The 19139-nt window shown below is 46.3% G+C and overlaps 1 protein-coding gene and 1 pseudogene across 11 annotated transcripts; both read right to left on the bottom strand.

Annotated features, from left to right (window-relative positions):
- LOC141042931 (uncharacterized) overlaps positions 1–19139 on the bottom strand; it is a 341300-nt pseudogene that overhangs the window by 187243 nt on the left and 134918 nt on the right.
- Positions 15342–18808, bottom strand: LOC109740150 (auxin efflux carrier component 3a). Of its 11 annotated transcripts, XM_020299187.3 has the most exons (6): positions 17437–18794; positions 17064–17343; positions 16306–16391; positions 16013–16170; positions 15779–15855; positions 15342–15684 (listed from the first exon to the last, which is right to left on the bottom strand). In XM_020299187.3, the coding sequence occupies exons 1-6, from the start codon at positions 18533–18535 to the stop codon at positions 15612–15614; spliced, it is 1773 nt and encodes a 590-aa protein (XP_020154776.1). In that variant the 5' UTR covers positions 18536–18794; the 3' UTR covers positions 15342–15611. The 11 variants fall into 11 exon arrangements, 8 of the variants coding, with proteins under 8 accessions (XP_020154776.1, XP_040259916.1, XP_040259917.1 ...); XR_012204989.1 differs by lacking the exon at positions 16306–16391 and having other exon boundaries at positions 17437–18801; XM_040403982.2 differs by lacking the exon at positions 16306–16391 and having other exon boundaries at positions 15779–15866; positions 17064–17353; positions 17437–18808.

Below are 19139 nucleotides of genomic sequence, written 5' to 3'. Positions count from 1 at the left end.
TCTACAACATAAATAAGTCATACAAGCATCATAATACAAGCCAGGGGCCTCGAGGGCTCGAATACAATTGCTCGATCATACACGAGTCAGCGGAAGCAACAATATCTGAGTACAGACATAAGTTAAACAAGTTTGCCTTAAGAAGGCTAGCACAAAAGTAGCAACGATCGAAAAGGTAGGGCCTCCTGCCTGGGACCTCCTAACTACTCCTCGAAGCCGAACTCCATGTAGAATCATCCTCGGGATCTCTAGCTCCTGGACTCCAGCATCTGGTTGCGACAATCAGGTATAGAAAGGGGAAAAGAGGGAGAAAAGCAACCGTGAGTACTCATCCAAAGTACTCGCAAGCAAGGAGCTACACTACATATGCATGGGTATATGTGTAAAGGGCCATATCAGTGGACTGAACTGCAGAATGCCAGAATAAGGGGGGATAGCTAGTCCTGTCGAAGACTACGCTTCTGACCACCTCCATCTTGCAGCATGTAGAAGAGAGTAGATGGTAAGTTCACCAAGTAGCATCGCCTAGCATAATCCTACCCGGCGATCCCCTCCTCGTCGCCCTATTAGAGAGCGATCACCGGGTTGTATCTGGCACTTGGAAGGGTGTATTTTATTCAGTATCCGGTTCTATTTGTCATAAGGTCAAGGTACAACTCCGGGTCGTCCTTTTACCGAGGGACACGGCTATTCGAATAGATAAACTTCCCTGCAGGGGTGCACCACATAACCCAACACGCTCGATCCCATTTGGCCGGACACACTTTTCTGGGTCATGCCCGGCCGCGGAAGATCAACACGTCGCAGCCCCACCTAGGCTCAACAGAGAGGTCAACACGTCGGTCTAAATCCTATGCGCGCAGGGGTCTGGGCCCATCGCCCATTGCACACCTGCACGTTGCGTGCGCGGCCGGAAGCAGACCTAGCCTAGTAGGCGTTCTAGTCCAATCCGGCGCGCGCCGCTCCGTCGCTGATGTCAAGAAGAGCTTCGGCTGATACCACGACGTCGGGATACCCATAACTACTCCCGCGTAGATGGTTAGTGCGTATAGACCAAATGGCCAGACTCAGATCAAATACCCAGAACTCGTTAAGCGTGTTATTTATCCGCGAACGCCGACCAGGGCCAGGCCCACCTCTCTCCTAGGTGGTCTCAACCTGCCCTGTCGCTCCGCCATAAAGTAACAGTCGGGGGCCGTCAGGAACCCAGGCCCACCTCTACCGGGATGGAGCCACCTGTCCTTTCAGCCCCCTCTTCAGAATCACTTGCGGGTACTCAATGAGCCGACCCGACTTTAGTCACCACATGTGTCATGTATAGAGTATGTAAGTATATACCCGTGATCACCTCCCGAAGTGATCACGGCCCAGTAGTATAGCATGGCAGACGGACAAGAGTGTAGGGCCTCTGATGGAACACTAGCATCCTATACTAAGCAGTAGGATAGCAGGTAAGGGTAACAACTGTAGCAACAATGACAGGCTATGCATCAGGATAGGATTAACGGAAAGCAGTAACATGCTACACTACTCTAATGCAAGCAGTATAGAGAAGAATAGGCGATATCTGGTGATCAAGGGGGGGCTTGCCTGGTTGCTCTGGCAAGAAGGAGGGGTCATCAACTCCGTAGTCGAACTGGGCAGCAGCAGCGTCGGTCTCGTAGTCTACCGGAGAGAAGAGGGGGGGAAGAAACAGTAAATACAATGCAAACATAAGCATGACGATGCGTGACATGACAATGAGCGGTGCTAGGTGTGCCCTAACGCGATAGTAGGTGGTACCAGCGAAGGGGGGAACATCCGGGAAAGTATTCCCGATGTTTCGCGTTTTCGGACAGACGGACCGGAGGGGGAAAGTTCCATGTTCGCTATGCTAGGAACGTGTGGCTGACAAACGGACTGCGTATTCGGATTCGTCTCGTCGTTCTGAGCAACTTTCATGTACAAAGTTTTCCATCCGAGCTACGGTTTATTTTATATGAATTTTAAAAGATTTAAATTAATTTTAGCATTTATTTAATACAACATTATCCAGAACAGTGCATGCTGACGTCAGCATGACGTCAGCAGTCAACAGGGCGTTGACTGGGTCAACCTGACGTGCGGGTCCCGCATGTCATACACTGCTTTAGTTTAATTCAGGTTTAGCTAATTAATTAATATTTAATTAAATTAATTAATTAATTAGATTAATTTAAACAGGATTAATTAACTTAATTAATTTAGTTAATTAATTAATTAAATTTTTTTTATATTTTTTTTGTTCTGTGGGCTGGGCGGGGCCCATGTGTCATAGGCCCCAGGGGCCTTAGTGGGTTCGGGCGCGGGGGCAGCCCGAGCGGGCGCAGGTCCAGGGGTGGGCGCACCCGGCAGCGCATCGGAGCAGAGGAGGCCGCTGGCCATGGCGCCGCCCAGGCGGCCGGAGCGACGACGGGACGGCGATGGCGCGCGACCGCATGGCAGTAGCAGCTGCGGGGACTGGTGGAGCGGCGAGACGACAAGGTGGGGCGCAAGGCGGGGGGTCGCCGTGATTGGGTCGTCGGACGCGGGTGCGGTCAGGGCCGGACCGGGCGGCTGCGCGGTGGCGCGGGCGGCTGCGCGGTGGCGCGGGCAGAGCCGCGCCAGAGCAGCAACGAGCAGGGGGGAGAGGCGCACGAGGCACGCTGCAAGCGGGCGCAAGGTGCGGCGGCCGGAGCAGCGCAATGCAGAGGGCGCGGCCCTGCGGCGGTGCGCCCGTGCAGCGCAGGGGTACGGTGAGCGGCGCGATGAACGCGGGAAAAGAGGAGGGAAACAGGGGCGGCTCACAGCGTTGCCGAGAAGGTGGGGTCGACGTGGCTTGTGGAGGAGGACGTGGACGCGAGATCCGGCGATGGCGGAGGAGCTCGACGTCGGGGCGGCGCCCGATGACGGCGCTCGGGGAGTGGACGAGGAGGCGATGCAGCGACGGTGGGGAGGGGGATGATGGCGGGCGGCGGTGAGGTGGCCTCGGCCGGCGATGCCGATGAAGCCACCGGGCGGCGACCGGCGATGGTGCTCGGGGCGAGGGGAGCCCAGATCGGGGAGAGGGGGAGGGGGCTGTGCGGGAGGAGTCGGAGAGGCGGGCGGTGGATTCGGGCGGCGTGGCTGGGGCCGGGCCGGGGATGGGCGCCTGCGGCGGAGGCACGGGATCGGGCTCCTCCCCGATCCAAGCGAGTGGGGAGGGAGAGAGTGGGGGTCGTGGGGGATCTGGGGGAGATGGGGATAGGGTTTGGTCGGGTGTGGCCTATAGGCCAGGGGAGCGGGGGAGTGAGGGGGTGGCCCGACGGTTGGGCCGGCCAGGCGGCCTGCTGGCCTACTAGGCCGAAGCCCAGTGAGGGGGGGGGTCCTTTTCCTTTTATCTTTTGTTTTGTTCTCTGGCTTTATTCTTTTTATTTTATTTATTTTAATTTTATTTCCCAAATTGTTTTAGTTTTGCAAAATATTTAATTAGCCCCTAAAATAGTAACATTAATTATACCACTGCCACAATAACTTTGGCACCTAGCTAAAATAGTTTATTATTTTATAAAATATAATAGGGTTATAATTATTGGTTTTTGCTGCTGTTTTAATTACTATAGGGTATTTAGTTATTTTATAAAGATGTTGTTTCTCCACCAATATTATCCATGATTTATTTGTCACATTAAGAACATTTTAGTTTGACTTTAGAAAACTTTAATGGTTTTGACTTTAATTCAATTTTGAATTTGAATCGGTTTTGATCTAACACGAGATTAATAACAGTAATCATGGTGACGTGGCATCGTTAACAGAGGTTTACTGTAGCTTAATTATCCGGGCGTCACAGAATGGATCAATGATTGAGCATGATGGGCTAGGATAGCTTTCTTTAGTGTTGATATTTTGAAAGACATGGTTGCTTGTTGATATGCTTGAGTATTGAAGTCTTCATGTCAATTATAGACTATTGCTTTGAACCATATAAGAGTCCAAATGTCCATGCTACAAAATAAAATAATATGTGATAAACATGTTAGGATGCATTCCACATCAAAAATTCTGTTTTTATCACTTACCTTCTCGAGGACGAGCAAGAATTAAGCTTGGGGATGTTGATACTTCTCCAACGTATCTATAACTTTTAATTGTTCCATGCTGTCATATTATCATTCTTGGATGTTTTAACTTCATTTTGTAGCAACTTTATATCATTTTTTGGGACTAACCTATTGACATAGTGCCCGGTGCCAGTTGATGTTTTTTGCTTTTTTTACTTCGCAGAATATCAGTACCAAACGAAGTCCAAATGCCACAAAACTTTTTAAACATTTTTTTAGACCAGAAGACAACTTGGGAGCCAAGAAAGTGCACGGGGGAGGCCCATGGGGCCCACCACCCACCTGGGCGCGCCATAGGCCCCTAGCATGCCCTGATGGGTGGTGGGGCCCATGGAGGTCTCCTCCATCGCCTCTCAGCTCTATAAATACTCAGATATTCCAGAAACCCTAGAGAGGCCATCGAAACATAATTCCAGCCACCGCAAGTTCTAGAACCACGAGATCCAATCTAGAGCCCTATTCCGGCACTCTGCCGGAGGGGAACACGATCATAGAGGGGTTCATCATCCTCATTAGTGATCCTCCGATGATGCGTGAGTAGTTCACCATAGACCTACCGGTCCGTAGGCAGTAGCTAGATGGCTTCTTCTCTCTTTTTGATTCTCAATACAATGTTCTCCTCAATGTTCTTGGAGATCTATTTGATGTAATGACTTTTGCGGTGTGTTTATTGGGATCCAATGAAGTGCGAGTTTATGATCAGATCTATCTATGAATATTATTTGAGTTTTCTTTAATCTCTTATATGCATGATTGTTATAGCCTCGTCTTTCTTCTCCGATCTTAAGTTTGGTTTGGCCAACTAGATTGATTTTTCTTGCAATGGGAAGAGGTGCTTTGTGATGGGTTCGATCTTGCGGTGTCCTCACCCAATGATAGAAGGGTAGTGAGGCACGCATGTATCGTTGCTATTAAGGATAACAAGATGGGGTATATTCCTACATGAATAGATCTTGTCTACATCATGTCATCGTTCTTATTGCATTACTCCGTTTCTCCATGAACTTAATACACTGGATGCATGTTGGATAGCGGTTGATGTGTGGAGTAATAGTAGTAGAAGCAGGCAGGAGTCGGTCTACTAATCTTGGATGCGATGCCTATATACATGATCATTGCCTTGGATATCGTCATAATTATTTTCTCTTCTATCAATTGTCCAACAGTAATTTGTTTACCCACTGTATGTTATTTTCTCGAGAGAAGCCACTAGTTAAATCTACGGCCCCCAGGTCTATCTTTTATCATATTGTTTTCAGATATATTATTCCAAAAACCCAAAAATACCTTGCTGTACGTTTTCTTTACTTATTTTATTTTGCGTTTTTTGCAGGATCTATTTATCCAATCTCATATAATTTAATCTATCTTTTTACCATAGAGGGATTGACAACCCCTCTTTCGCGTTGGGTTGCAAGTATTTGTTCTTTGTGTGTAGGTACCGTTTACATAGTGTTGCTTGGTTCTCCTACTAGAGTTATAACCTTGGTTTCATAACTGAGGGAAATACTTACAGTAGCGGTGCTGCATCAACCCTTCCTATTTTGGGAAATACGGACGCAGATCTAAGCCATGTCAGTCTCATACGACCGCGCAAACAAGCGTGAGCGATCTATAATGCACCATCAAACTCCCTGACCTCCTTTGACTTTTCCTATGGTTTTCCATGCGACCACTCAAATGAGTGTGACTGTCTCATAATATGCCATCTTTCTTGCTATCTTCTTCTCTCTTTAGCTTCTTCCTTCTACCTTCTTTCTTCAATTTTTCTCCTATGACACATAGTCAAAATGAACTTTTCGATATTTTTTCATCAGATTATTTATGAGAGAAAAATAACAAAGCAATTTTTTTATAAACGAATGGGTTGCCTCCCATTAAGCGCTAGTTGTTAGGTTGATAAGCTCAACCTCATACCTCGATGTCATTTTAAGTCTCTGGTTGCCTGGGATTATCTATACTTACCACACATACTCGCTTAGGTGGGCGAATGTACTTCTCCATCGCTCCCGGCTTCTTCGGGAAGTACTTCACTATTTCATTATCACAAATCCGAAAGATAACTTTCCCTTCGGCACAATCCAACGCTGCACCTGCGATATTTAAGAATGGCCTACCAAGAATAATGAATAATTTTTCATCTTCGGGCATGTCAAGAATAACAAAATCAGTAGGTATAACATGTCCATTTAATCTTAATGGAACATTCTCAACCAGTCCCACTGTCTTCTTTGTGGACTTAGCTTCCATCCGCAAGGGTATACCCATGGGCACACATTCGGCTAAGTTCAATTTGTGGTAAAGAGTTGAGGCATCATACTCACCCCTACTCCTACATCACAAAGAGCATTATTTATATCTAGATTACCAATTGAACAAGATATAGTACGTATACCTGGGTCTCCGAGCTTCTTCGGTATCTTATCCTCGAAGGGATACTCTATTATCGTAGCTACATGTTCCTTCAAATTCATACTTGTTTATTCGTGGCGATATCAAACATGAACTTGGCAAAAGTAGGAATCTTTAACATATAAGTTACATGCATCAAAACTTTAAGATCAGCTATAGCTTGTAATATGGAGGAATAAAGTGCATCATTCAAAGATGGTCTTACAGCCTTAGGGTAAGGACGTATTTTCTTTGCTTTACCTTTGTCCTTCTCCTTTTCCTTACTTTTTTATTTATTCCCTTGAAGCCTGGCTACCTTCCCCTCTAGTTGGATAAGGTGGTCGGGTGTTCTTCTCCACTCTTGGATCTTCAGCTCTTTCAGATTCTGGGGCTACTTCTTCTTTGTTATTGTCACCATCTATCATCTAAGCAGTAGGATCAGCTTCTTTGTCTGCTTCTGCTTCATTACCTTGACCATCCTGGTGGACCTGTTCTTCCGGCTCTTCTCCACCAAAGAGGAGTTCTCTGTTGTCTTGAGTTTGTCTCTAGCTCTCACTCTCTCTCTCTTCCTTTGTTCTTGTTCCTTCTCGTACCACTCTGAGCCATTAGGGTCCTGCGTATTTTTACCACTTCGAGTTGAAATTTCATTAGTATAAACATGGTTATCTTTATCTAATTGAGCAAGAATCAAAGATTGAGTTTCAGAAATCTGAGAGCATTGGGGTTCTATCATGCGAGTGTTTACCGAGATTCTTTACCGCTTGACTTGACCCTTCTACCTCATTGGAGAGGTAGGTTATAACCTTTTCATTGTGATAAATGCATCCCCGGAAGTCTCTATTGAAATTGTCTTGATGGAATTTGAACTTGTTCATCATTTCTTGAGGTTCGTCCTCCTGCTGATAGATACTAAATATATCCACTTTCTCATTAACAACTTGTTCAACAGGTTTACCTTTTTCTTGAGTAACTTTTTTAAATTCCTCCATATCTTCAATACGATATATTTTGCGAGCGGGTTTAACTGGCTCCTCAATATACCACTGTTGTTGTGCAGTCATAATCTTTTCTATAACTTCTCTTCCTTCTTCAAGAGTTAAAGACACGAATCATCCTCGTGCACTTAAATCAAGAATGGATTTTGATTCCTCATTAATACCATGATAAAATATATGAAGTATCACATATTCAGCATAACCATGGTTAGGGCATAAATTCAAAAAATTAGAATATCTAACCGATGCTTCATGTAAACTTTCAACGCCTTCTTGAACAATATGAATTCTCGTGACACATCTTTCAATTTGAAAGTCCCACATAAAGTATCAAAGAACATAAGATGTGTTTGAGGATATTCTTCTTTGGTTCCTACAAAGGCATGCTTTTTAACATCTGTAATAAGATCACAGTCAATTGAATACTCTTCGGAATAATTAGTAGGATATACTATAGGAGATCTTGAAGTTAATACTAGAGCACAATGGTATCTTATATTCTTCTTTGGCTTCGGAGTAATCAACATTTCTGCAAACAAAGTGTTAAGCTCAAACGTTTCACTATTTTTGTAATTCTCTTTTTTATTAATAAAGCTTGCTGCTCCTGAGGAAAATGAGTAATATAATATGGTAAATACGTTCTTCAAAAATTGGTAGAGCCCCTATGACTTACAAGAAGCATCTACAATAACACCACTTGCAAAACAGTTACAAAATAAATACTCAGCTCTTAGCCCCCCGGCACGGTGCCTGAAAATGCTTTGATGCCTACACACCAAACAGGGTAGTGTAGCACTTTCGCAGAAGTATCTCAATGAGTAATCATGCCAACGAAGAGCGGAGGAGAGTATTTATAATAGCTCTTCTGACACACACACACACACACAAGGTGTCACAATTCTTGTATGAAGTAACTACTTGAGCTTCTAGAAATATTGTTACTGTCCTACTAAACGGATAAACCAGAGTAGCGAGGATAAAAGTTTAAAGTAAGAAAGGTAAGAACTCCTATAAGTAAATAACATGAATAAAAAATAAATGTTGTGTTTCCTACAATGGAGAGATTAGGCGCGGAGAGAATTCAGTTCATGGTAATAATATATCTGGTGTGCCAATGCAACGGTAATACTAGTTAACTTGTATCATAGTCATAGTATTTGATATGTGTGTTCTGTAGGGGATCACCCTAAGGTTATGAAACTCCTCCACACGGGATTATATTTCATCCTATGGTCCTGCTTCAGCGTTGCCACAGAGTGGTCGTTTCCACAATTAAGGTCCTTAGACCGGAACCAAGCATTAGGTTTAATGGATCACCGTTATCTCACATTGTCTTTGGCCCTCATAGATATCTCCACATGTCACATCAGAGGTCATAGATTTCCTAAATAATATGTGTTACATGTGTAGGTCTTTAGATCATGTTGCCTGGGCCCTTAAATTGGACAACACATATAGAGTTCACCATAGTATAACAACATATTAGACAAACCATATGACTACAAATGCGAATGACGACATATAGAATAGGCATAGATGAATCTTACCACTCACCTACATCTCCCACACCTATGGGGAATTACTCACACATAATAGGAGGTGAATCAATCACGATAGACATAAAACCCATGAAAACCATATCGATAATACCAAGAAGATCCACAATAAGATGAAATGATGATTCAAATAGTCTCGATCTCCAGATGAGATTGAAGAGAGTTTACAACAGTTCTCACAAATCGGAATTCCTCTTACAACAGTGAAGGGGGTGATGATGGAAATGGAAGGACCAAAACAAAGAAAATCTCTAAAGGTTCTTCGGATCTCCTCTTCTCCTGTTCTGGACGTGGCGGCGGCTAGGGTTCTCGCCTCCCTTGGTCCCTTCACGATAGTGTCTTTTATAAACGTGATGGAGCTGTTGGCAGTCCAAACGACCTCTCGTACAGGCGCCTGATGACTTGAGTCTCTTCATGGAAGTTGCTCCATTTGGCTTGATTTGTAGCAATCCTCCTTGGTTTCCTTCCATATGATACTTCCTGCCAAACATTTAAAAATGGATTTTCTTCTCTTTCGAAGGATTAGCGCTAGAAATATTCAAAGCGTATTGAAAATCTAGTAAAAAGCAAGCAAGAATCACTAAAAAAACATCACAAATTCTCGAGCCATCAGATACATCAAAAGATTATGTGGTTACTATCCTCCATCTGACACCAAGTACACTTGCCATCGCTTGGGCCTTGTATTTTTCTGTAGCGACCCGACCTCAGACGGTCAAGTCTCTGTGCTTAAGTGTCATCCCTGGATCGGTATGCTGACACACACAGTACTCGAGGATTTGTAACAGAGGTAAATCACATGTATGAAGTAACATAAATACTATGCTAGAGCCCATAATAGCTTATGGCTGCACACGGAAGTTTCTAGCCTACCACTGAAAGAGGTCATGCAACATACTCAACGGTTTAAAATAACCATAAAACGGTTTAAAATAACCATAAAACGGTTTAAAATAACCATAAAACGGTTTAAAATAAAAAACCGAAGGAAACCAAAAGAAAAACCGGACCGGGGCGGTTATATTACCGGTTCGGGGCGGTTTTCATCGAAAACCGACGGCCGCGGTCGGCGGCAGCGGACGGCGGCAGCGCGGCTCCGGTCGGTGGCGACGGCTGCGGGCGAGGCGGCAAACGGCGGCGGATCGGGCGGAGCGGGGCGGCAAGGTACGGCGGCAGCGCGGCAGCTGGCAGCAGCGGCGCCAGCGCGTGCGAGGTGTGGCTGCGGCAGCGGTGGAGATGCAGCGGCGATGCAAGGCGGCGGCGCAGCGGCTAGATGCGGGAGAGAGAGAGGGGCGTCGGGGCGCTATTTAAGGAGGGGGCGGCCTCAGGAGGCGTGGGCGAGGGGCAAGGCGGCGGCGGTTGTCCGAGGCGGCCACGGGCGCGATAGCGTACGGCGAGCGGAGTCCCGCCCGAGGTCGGGGGCGCGCGGTGCTGGGCTGCGGCCTAGTGGTAAAATATACAAACAACAAAAAATAATATAAACCAAATAAAATTAGAATAAACTATAGGCATATAATATATCAAAATTTTCAGAATACGATTTTCTACAACTTGAACATTTTTGTAGAATCAAATAAAATACACACAAATTTAAATAATACAAAGAGTGCCACTCGTGCAATAAAACCAGTAAAAATCATTTTAAAAAATACCAAAGTGATTTCAAATTTATTTCTCTCCAATTTTCTGATGTAGGGAATCATTTTACCCTATTTTCCATATATTTTGTTTTTGGAGAAAATAATTTGAATAAAACCAAATAACTCCAAATTGAAAATAATTTCCTAAAGGACTTTAAATTTGATCCTTTTAAACTTCCAACTCATATTTCATATGTTTTGAAGAAGTCATTTTATCTTCCCTCGTGAAAATCATTGAGTTGCTTAAAGTTTTTGAATTTGAAATATTTTCAAATGAAATTCAAATCTTTTCAAAACCCTTTTCATTTAATTAAATGGAAAAAGTCATGTCATCTTCTCTCTAGGGTTTTATGATGAAATGAATTTGAATTCATGGAGATCATAAATGAAAAATGAAAGTTTGGGAAAGTCCTTTTATTCCCTCTCATTTAACTTTCAAAAGTTTCAAATTTCACTCACTTTCAATCAATCAATCACACAACAATCAAACAAACAATCAAAACTATTTATTTATTATAACATTCCAAAATTTAGAATTTTGGGATGTTACATTTTCGAACTTGGTCGCCAGTTGGTATTCTATTCCAGGCCAATTGACATAGAAATATTTTTAATTTCGTCTGGATCTTGGCCTTCCAAATACCCAATGAGTCCATTTTTGCTGCATTCTTGAACATCTCCTTATATATAGGATCCCATGGAGAATGGGACAATTGCATTTTTACCCCTAGTTGGTTCCTACCCACGGGTTTTGCCCTTACTTTTCGAGCTTGCTCAATTTTGCCCTTACTTTTTCCGTCGAGGTCCCTCGAATGCCCTTTGACCGTTTGACCAAAACTTTGAAAATTCATAACTAATTCATATGAACTCAGAAAAATGCAAATAAGATATCAAAATGTTTATATAAACATTACCTTTATGTGCACATCATTTGCATTCAGGACAAAAGCAGCCTTTAAACTACCTGAGGTAATTAACGTTATTAACATTATTAAAAATAAAAAGGTATAAACAATATTTTTTTCATGAATAAAAATTACATGCAAATGTAGGTGATGTTTTCTGAACATCCTGATATCTTATTTGCATTTTTCTGAGTTCGTATCAACTTGTTATGAAGTTTCCAAATAATGGTCAAAGTCGTTAGAACATTCTTAACAAGATGATACGAACTCAGAAAAATGCAAATAAGATATCAGGATGTTCAGAAAACATCACCTACATTTGCATGTAATTTTTATTCATGAAAAATATTGTTTATACCTTTTTATTTTTAATAATGTTAATAACGTTAATTACCTCAGGTAGTTTAAAGGCTGCTTTTGTCCTGAATGCAAATGATGTGCACATAAAGGTAATGTTTATCTGAACACTTTGATATCTTATTTGCATTTTTCTGAGTTCATATGAATTAGTTATGAATTTTCAAAGTTTTGGTCAAACGGTCAAAGGGCATTCGAGGGACCTCGACGAAAAAAGTAAGGGCAAAACTGAGCAAGCTCGAAAAGTAAGGGCAAAACCCGTGGGTAGGAACCAACTAGGGGTAAAAATGCAATTGTCCCATGGAGAATTGCCCCGATGGGTCAAGTCTCCATGTCACTTCATCTCTACCCGTGGATGGCCTTGAAACTTGAAGCGCACTGAGCATGTCCCGCCACTCATTTGCCTCCTATGGTCCAAAGGTACGGCTAAAAGTGGGCGCCCATCTGTTATTCGTCTACATTTCCCCCATTCTCGTATCCTCCTTGTTAGTAATCACAAAGAGGCTTGGAAATATTTCTTGAAAAGATGTATCCCCACAACACCTATTAAACCAAAAGAAGGCGAGTCTCCCGTCCCGAATCTGATATTTTGTACCCGAAACGTAGAAGGTGTTCTACCTTTTGGATGGATCTGGTAAATTGAGATTTGCTCACTATGGCCCTTCCCCTCTGTACCTTCTCTAAGGTATTTGTTACGGTATATTTGCAACCCAAGAACTCCCTAATCACTTAAGATCTTCCAAGCCTACTTTGCTATGAGGCACTAGTTCATGATGTTGGTATTGATCACCCACAAACCATCATTCTCTTTTGGCGAGCAAATAATTGGCCAACTAACCATATGATATCATTGTTTCCCATCCAATTTCCCCCGGAAGAATCTGGACCTCATCCTGTCCATCTTATAATGCACCCCATCCCGAAGTAAATAAAAAACCCATGGTAAACATGGGGATGCTGACGAGCCAATCGTTCACCAGAACCAGTCTTTCGGCCGAGGCCATTAGGCGTCCTTGCTATGGCTCCACTCTGGTAGCCACTTTTTCAACAATTAGATCAAAGTCCTCGATACGCAGAACCTTATATGAGATTTTCATCCCAAGGTATTTTATGGGTAGTTCCCCTAACTTGCAACTCATCATATGTGCACCCCTGAGTTGATTCTCCAGATCGCATCCATAATCATTGCCTAGCTCTTATCAAAATTTATTTTTAACCCTGACATTGCCAAAAAAGCACACTAACAAGAATTTAAGGTTGATGATATCCACGTTGGAATATAGGATGTGAATAAGTGTGTCATCCATATATTGTAGATGAGATATCCCATTTTTTTCCATGGAGATCTTGATCTCATGCACTACCTCGTGAAATACTGCAATGCCATCCAGAATACTATGCCCATTGATAAATGTCACCTCGTTGGGTAGATAATCTTATCCGCCATAGGAGCCAATGCGATGTGAATCCTTTCGCGAATAGGCGGAAGCTCACATTAATCAATGTGATTTGTCTAAATTGACGAATACATTCCGCCCCCGTCACTTTTGGTAATAATGTCAAAGCCCCATAGTTTTGTCTTTTGATATCAATATATCCCAGCAATGGGGCTCTGACACTATTTGAGGACCAAGCAAATGCCAAAAACGTCGGTAGAATATGACCGGGAAGCCATCCAGGGCCAGCACCGTGTTACCACGCATTTCCCAGAGATTGTATTCGATTTCTCGCAAGTTGAAGGGTTGGGTTAACACGTAATTATCTGCCTCCGCCACCCTGGCTCTGTCACTCCACTCAAGAGCAGCGATACCAACCCCTCCCCCTTTGATTTACCAAGTAGCTCTAGGTAGAAACTATATATGTGCTCCCTCAGCGGTGCATCACCCGTGATGATCTATGTACCCCACTTAGGGATCGAATGCAACAACGCCTTTTACGCCAATTTGCCACGGCGTAGAAGAATTTTTGTGCTGGCATTGCCCTCCAGGACCTATTTCTATCTACCCATTCCTGCAATGCAATTCTTCACAACACGCGATGAAAGTGAACTCTCTTTTGAGCTTGTATCTTCTGGCCTAATGGTCAAGAGTGCTCACTTCATCTTTGAGAGCATCCTTCCTACGATGTATGCCACACTGCACATTTTCCCCAATCCCTGAGGTAGCGTGTGAGGCGCCAGATGCAATTTTGCCATTCATCTATACTATTTTAGAGCGGACCGTACCTATGCGGATGATAGGATTTTTCCATATATCATATTAGCTGAAACATGATCTATAAAACCAGGTTGGAGAAGCCACTGTTTTTAAAAGAAGAAACGCCTGTCCCTAGGTAGGGATGTCGGTTTTGCCCATGGGTATGGATACCTGTGGGTATCCTAAAACAGTGGGAATCGGTGAGACTTTGAGAGATTTTGTACCCATGGGTAATGGGTATCCATACCCGCAAAATATGTGGGTATGGCATGGATATGAAATTGCGCCCATGAGTAGCCCAATGGATACCCAGAAAAATAACTCCTATGACATGTGGGGTCAATATCCAACTCTTATGGGCCACCCCTAAATCTTCCATTCCCTAAACTGGCCATAGCTTAAGCCTGCAAGCACCTGCCCGCTCCTCCTATGACCTATGTGACTCCTCGAAATGATGAAATCTCAAACTCGTCGCCATTGGACTCAGGTCCAACTCTCGATCCAGCGATCCCCAATCCTCATTGACGCCTCCCACTTTGTCGGGCTTCCACCAATCTTCGGTCATACTCCCTAGATGCCTCCAAGGGGCAACCCACCGGAGGAGGCTGCGTTGGTGCTATTCTACTTGCCCATCATCATTTGAATTTTATACTCGTTTCTTTACTTCTTCAAAATTTAAATGCTCTATATTGTACTCATCGGATACCCATTGGGTATAGGATACCCGACGGGTATGAGCATGGGTGCCAATTTATGTCCATGTATATTGAAGTGGGTGTGTATAAAAGATTTCTATGGGTATTAGTTTAGGCAAAAGGAGGTTGTATCCATCCATATCCTATCCATTGTCATCCCTATCCCTAGGCTTTTGCGGCTCGCCCGAGTTCAACATCAGAGGGTAATTGTCCGAACCCAACCGCAATTCCGTCAGCAAGGAGCAATTTCAAAAGTTGTTTTTCATGCCGTGGATATGAAAACCCTGTCAAGGACCGGTCGCATGGGATCATCCTGGTTGTTTGTCCATGTGAGACGCGCCCCGAGGCGATGTAACTCAACGAGTTCGAGATTTGCCGCCCAATCGTTGAATGCCTCCATTAGGTGAGGATGGCTCGAGATCAAATTGCTCTTATCCGACGGGCTACGGATTAGATTAAAATCCCCACCGATGAGTACCGGACTCGGTGATGCGAGAACTTCAGAGCTAATTAATGTACCGGACTCGGTGCTGGCTCACTTCATGTTAATGTTAAGCTATGATGTACAGTATGTATAACACTGTGTATAATTCTGAAACCCAAAATAAGTAAGCAATGCCATAAATGCCGGGCACCTTTGTCATCGCAAGGGATTTTCACAGGCATGTGACCCAAAATTACAAGCCATGCGTCATCCATGGACTAAGCTTACAAGTATGATCTGGCAGCAGTACTAAAACTTCTACCTCTGCTTTGTGTTTTCAGCAGCATCATTGATCAGTGTACCAGTCCAAGAAGGGCGTAGTAGGCCAATGTAATCGGAAGAGCTATTAGCATGCCAAAAATTACGCTGTGAAATAAGATTTACAAACGGTTAGAAGGTAATCCCAATGCGAAACTTAGCAATGCATCAACATTTTATTGTAACTGGTAATCACACTCACGCAGTACTCAGGATGTCAGGATGGACATTGTATTCCTTGGCGAAAACAAAAGGTACAATCCCTTGTGGTAGAGCCGCCTGCCAAATTACTGTTATTTTTTTACACACACGCACGCAATTACTGAAGCAAGGGGATTGATGATTAACAAAAAGCAGCACATGCAAAAATAAAAAATCACCTTTTCACGTGTATGCATGCGTGGTGTTTTTTTAGTTGGCATGCGTGCGTAGTTACCTGAACAATGGCGACCTTAAGGAGCGTCCCACGTAGACCGACGGCGGCTGACGCGGCAGCAGTGACGGCAGGGCCCGCGAGGAAGCGGACGGCCATGGAGGCGACGGCGGCGGAGTTGCCGCAGGCGATGATGCTCGGCTGCAGCGCCATGAACAGTCCTGCCCAGGGAGAGGTTGACGGTGTTATGCATGCATGCGGGGTGTGGGCACGAGGGCGAGGGGGGAGGATTAATTGCGGTGCGACACGGTGTAGGGCTGGGCGGAGACAGGAGCACAAGGGGCGTGGGCACCCACCCAGGCTAAACATGGCCATCCCCAGCCCAGCGTCCGAGAGGATGGAGATGGACTTCTCGACCATCGTTGGCATGGAGACGTGCCACCTGCGATCCATGAACATCACCCGTGCATGCGTTAGATCGGACAAGACGAGATCGTTTGCCACTGTAGTAGTAGTAGTAACAGCCATGATTAGCACAGTGATGATGATTAGCCTAACCAAACAGTTGTGCAGTAGTACTTGTGCATCCGTGCGCCGTGCAAACTTTCAACTTTATTATTGCTCCGTGAGTGTAGCATTGCTGGTCCCGGACGATCTACAGTTCATGAATGGCGCTGGCCGGACGGGGCCCCGCGGCAACGGCGGGTTGCTTGGCCCGCCACGCCAACACCACCGTCCGGGTACGTAGAAGCTGCTTTTTGGTTATCCCCACCGGCAGAAAGCTCCTACACATACCCGCAAAAAAAGAAAAAAAGAAAAAGCTCCTACACCGCACAATTTTGCTGCCTCCTCGTTGAAGCAGCCTACCATGCTATCGCCAAGAATGTCGATAGCATCGCGCATCTCACACCAGACGAATCCAAAGCTAGATTTTACACTGGCCAAGTGGCAAACGATCCTTGCCGCCTCTCCGCTGTGCTATGTAAAATCACACAGCCTGGCCAACTTAACCTGTGCCAGTGACCCCGCAAAAGAAAAGGTGCCAATGTACGTTCCTACTGGTAGTATGAGTGAAGCATACCACGTGAGTGGAAGGAGAACCGCACGTACGTACCGGAAGGCGACGAGGGACCAGGTGAGGCCGATTAGGCTGGAGTACGTGTTGGGGTTGCGGATGAGCTTGCGCCACACCATGATCAGTATGAGCCGTGTCATCACGCTCGCCGGCGGCATTTGGTGCTGCCGCGCCCGCCCGCTTTCCGCTCCGTCCTCGTCCCCGGGGCTGGAGTTCAGCTTCGCCGCCAGCCTGTCCGGCCCGGCCTGCACCGCAGCGTCGCCGTCGTCCTCCACTGCCTTTCCGCCTCCCCTCGCTGCCGCGGTGTAGCCCCCGTTCTCTACAATTTGCTAGTAGTATGTCGTTTACTTGCTTGCACATGAAACCCGTGAAGTAGTGATGGACGTACTATGGCATTAATGTCGAGACGAACCTTTGCATGAGCCATTCTGCGGCGGGTCCGCGGGGACAACCATGCGGATTTCCTTGGCGGCGGCATCGAGATGCGCTGCGCCTGCACCGCCGGTGAACATCGGCAAGCCGCTTACTGCTTCTGAGACGGGAGAGGAGCTGGAGCTCCACACGAACATGTGGAGCTCCTTGGCGTCATGGTTGTGCTGCGCTCCGGCGTCTGTCGTGGCATGCTTTGGCCCTGCCGAGTGCTCGTCCAAGTTGGACTCCCTCGGCGTCGGCCCCTGCGACGACTGCAGCGAGTAGTGCTCGGAGGCGCCGAAGCTCGAGCCGCCCACCCTGGCGGGCGGCGCACCACCGACGACGGCGAAGAAGTCCGCCTGGTTGAAGTTGGAGCCCCGCGGGGTGGGGTTCTGCGACGAGCTCAAGGAGTAGATCTCCGCGCCCGTCAGATTCGACGGCCGCGGCGTCGCCAGCAGCGTCGACCGCCTCGACACCGAGGACCGGCGCACGGTGACGTGCAGCCGCCCGTCGGCCGCCACCTCGGACTCCGTCTCCGCGCGGCCGCCCTCCAGCGACACCACGTCGGGGTCTACATGCAGCGACACGATGGACGCCGCGGTGTCGGGGAACTGGTCAGCGATTAGCAGGCGAGCGGCGCGGAACTCGAAGAGGAAGAGCAGCAGCGTGTACCAGATGATGCACTGGAGCACGACAATCTGGACCATGAGCGAGCCGGCGTAGGGGCCGTACATGGCCATGAGCAGAGGTATCCCCATGACGAGCGTGTTGGGCAGCGTCGACAGCGAGAAGAGCGTGATGGACCAGTCCAGCCGCGAGGGGATCAGACGCGAGCACGCGGCGAGCAGGGCCAGGACGAGGAGCTTCTGCAGCGTGTCCGCGGCCAGGAAGCGGAGGTTCATCTCGTAGGGGTCGTTGGTGGAGATGAAGTGGAAGGAGAGCAGCGGCACGGCGAAGATGGCGACGAAGCGGTTGATGCCGGAGCACTGGTCGGGCGTGAAGATGCCCCACCACCTCACCGAGCCGTACGCCAGGATCATCGCCACGTAGAGCGGAACCACCGCCGCCAGGACCGTGTACAGGTCATGCAACGATATCATCTTGCCGCCCGGAGGCAGCTTATGGCTCGGGGTTTTGCTTCTGCCTCCTCGCAGTGGAAGGTGTGACTTGTGAGTTGTGAGAGTGGTGTTCAGGGAAGCAGCGGAAGAATTAATTTGGGTCTGGGTTTCTTAGCTAGGTCGATCTCACCATTTATATGGCAGCAGGACGAATGTGGTTTGAGAGGCGCAGCCCCGAGTCCGGGGGCGCTTTCTCTAGTGGAAAATCTCGATGAGAAACAGCCTAGCCGCGCAGCCCAGCGCACCGGCTGCCTCGGTCCTCTTGCTGCTTCCCTAGGAGCCAGTTCTTTTGGAGGCTGCACCGGGCAATAAAAATTGCAAAAGAACTCCTATCTGCCCCAGAAATCGTCTAAAATCATCTCAGAATTGTAGTGCAACTTAGAATCGCCCAAACTTGACAATTCTCGCAATTCTAGCCAGTCCCTCGAAACAAAACTGTTCCGTTTGAACTAATACCCCTATTGACAACTCAATTTACGGCCAGAATGCCACTCAGGCATTCCGAGCGAGGCCCGAAAAGCAGGGAATTCCATCGAACCCCTTCGTCAACCCCGCACTGTCTTTGTCCCTAGCCTCCTTGTGCTAG

The sequence above is a fragment of the Aegilops tauschii genome, chromosome 3 (assembly GCF_002575655.3).
Source record: "Aegilops tauschii subsp. strangulata cultivar AL8/78 chromosome 3, Aet v6.0, whole genome shotgun sequence".
In the NCBI taxonomy this organism is placed as follows: Eukaryota; Viridiplantae; Streptophyta; class Magnoliopsida; order Poales; family Poaceae; genus Aegilops; species Aegilops tauschii.
The sequence above is the reverse complement of the archived record's forward strand: the minus strand, read 5'-3'. Positions and strand labels throughout refer to the sequence as shown.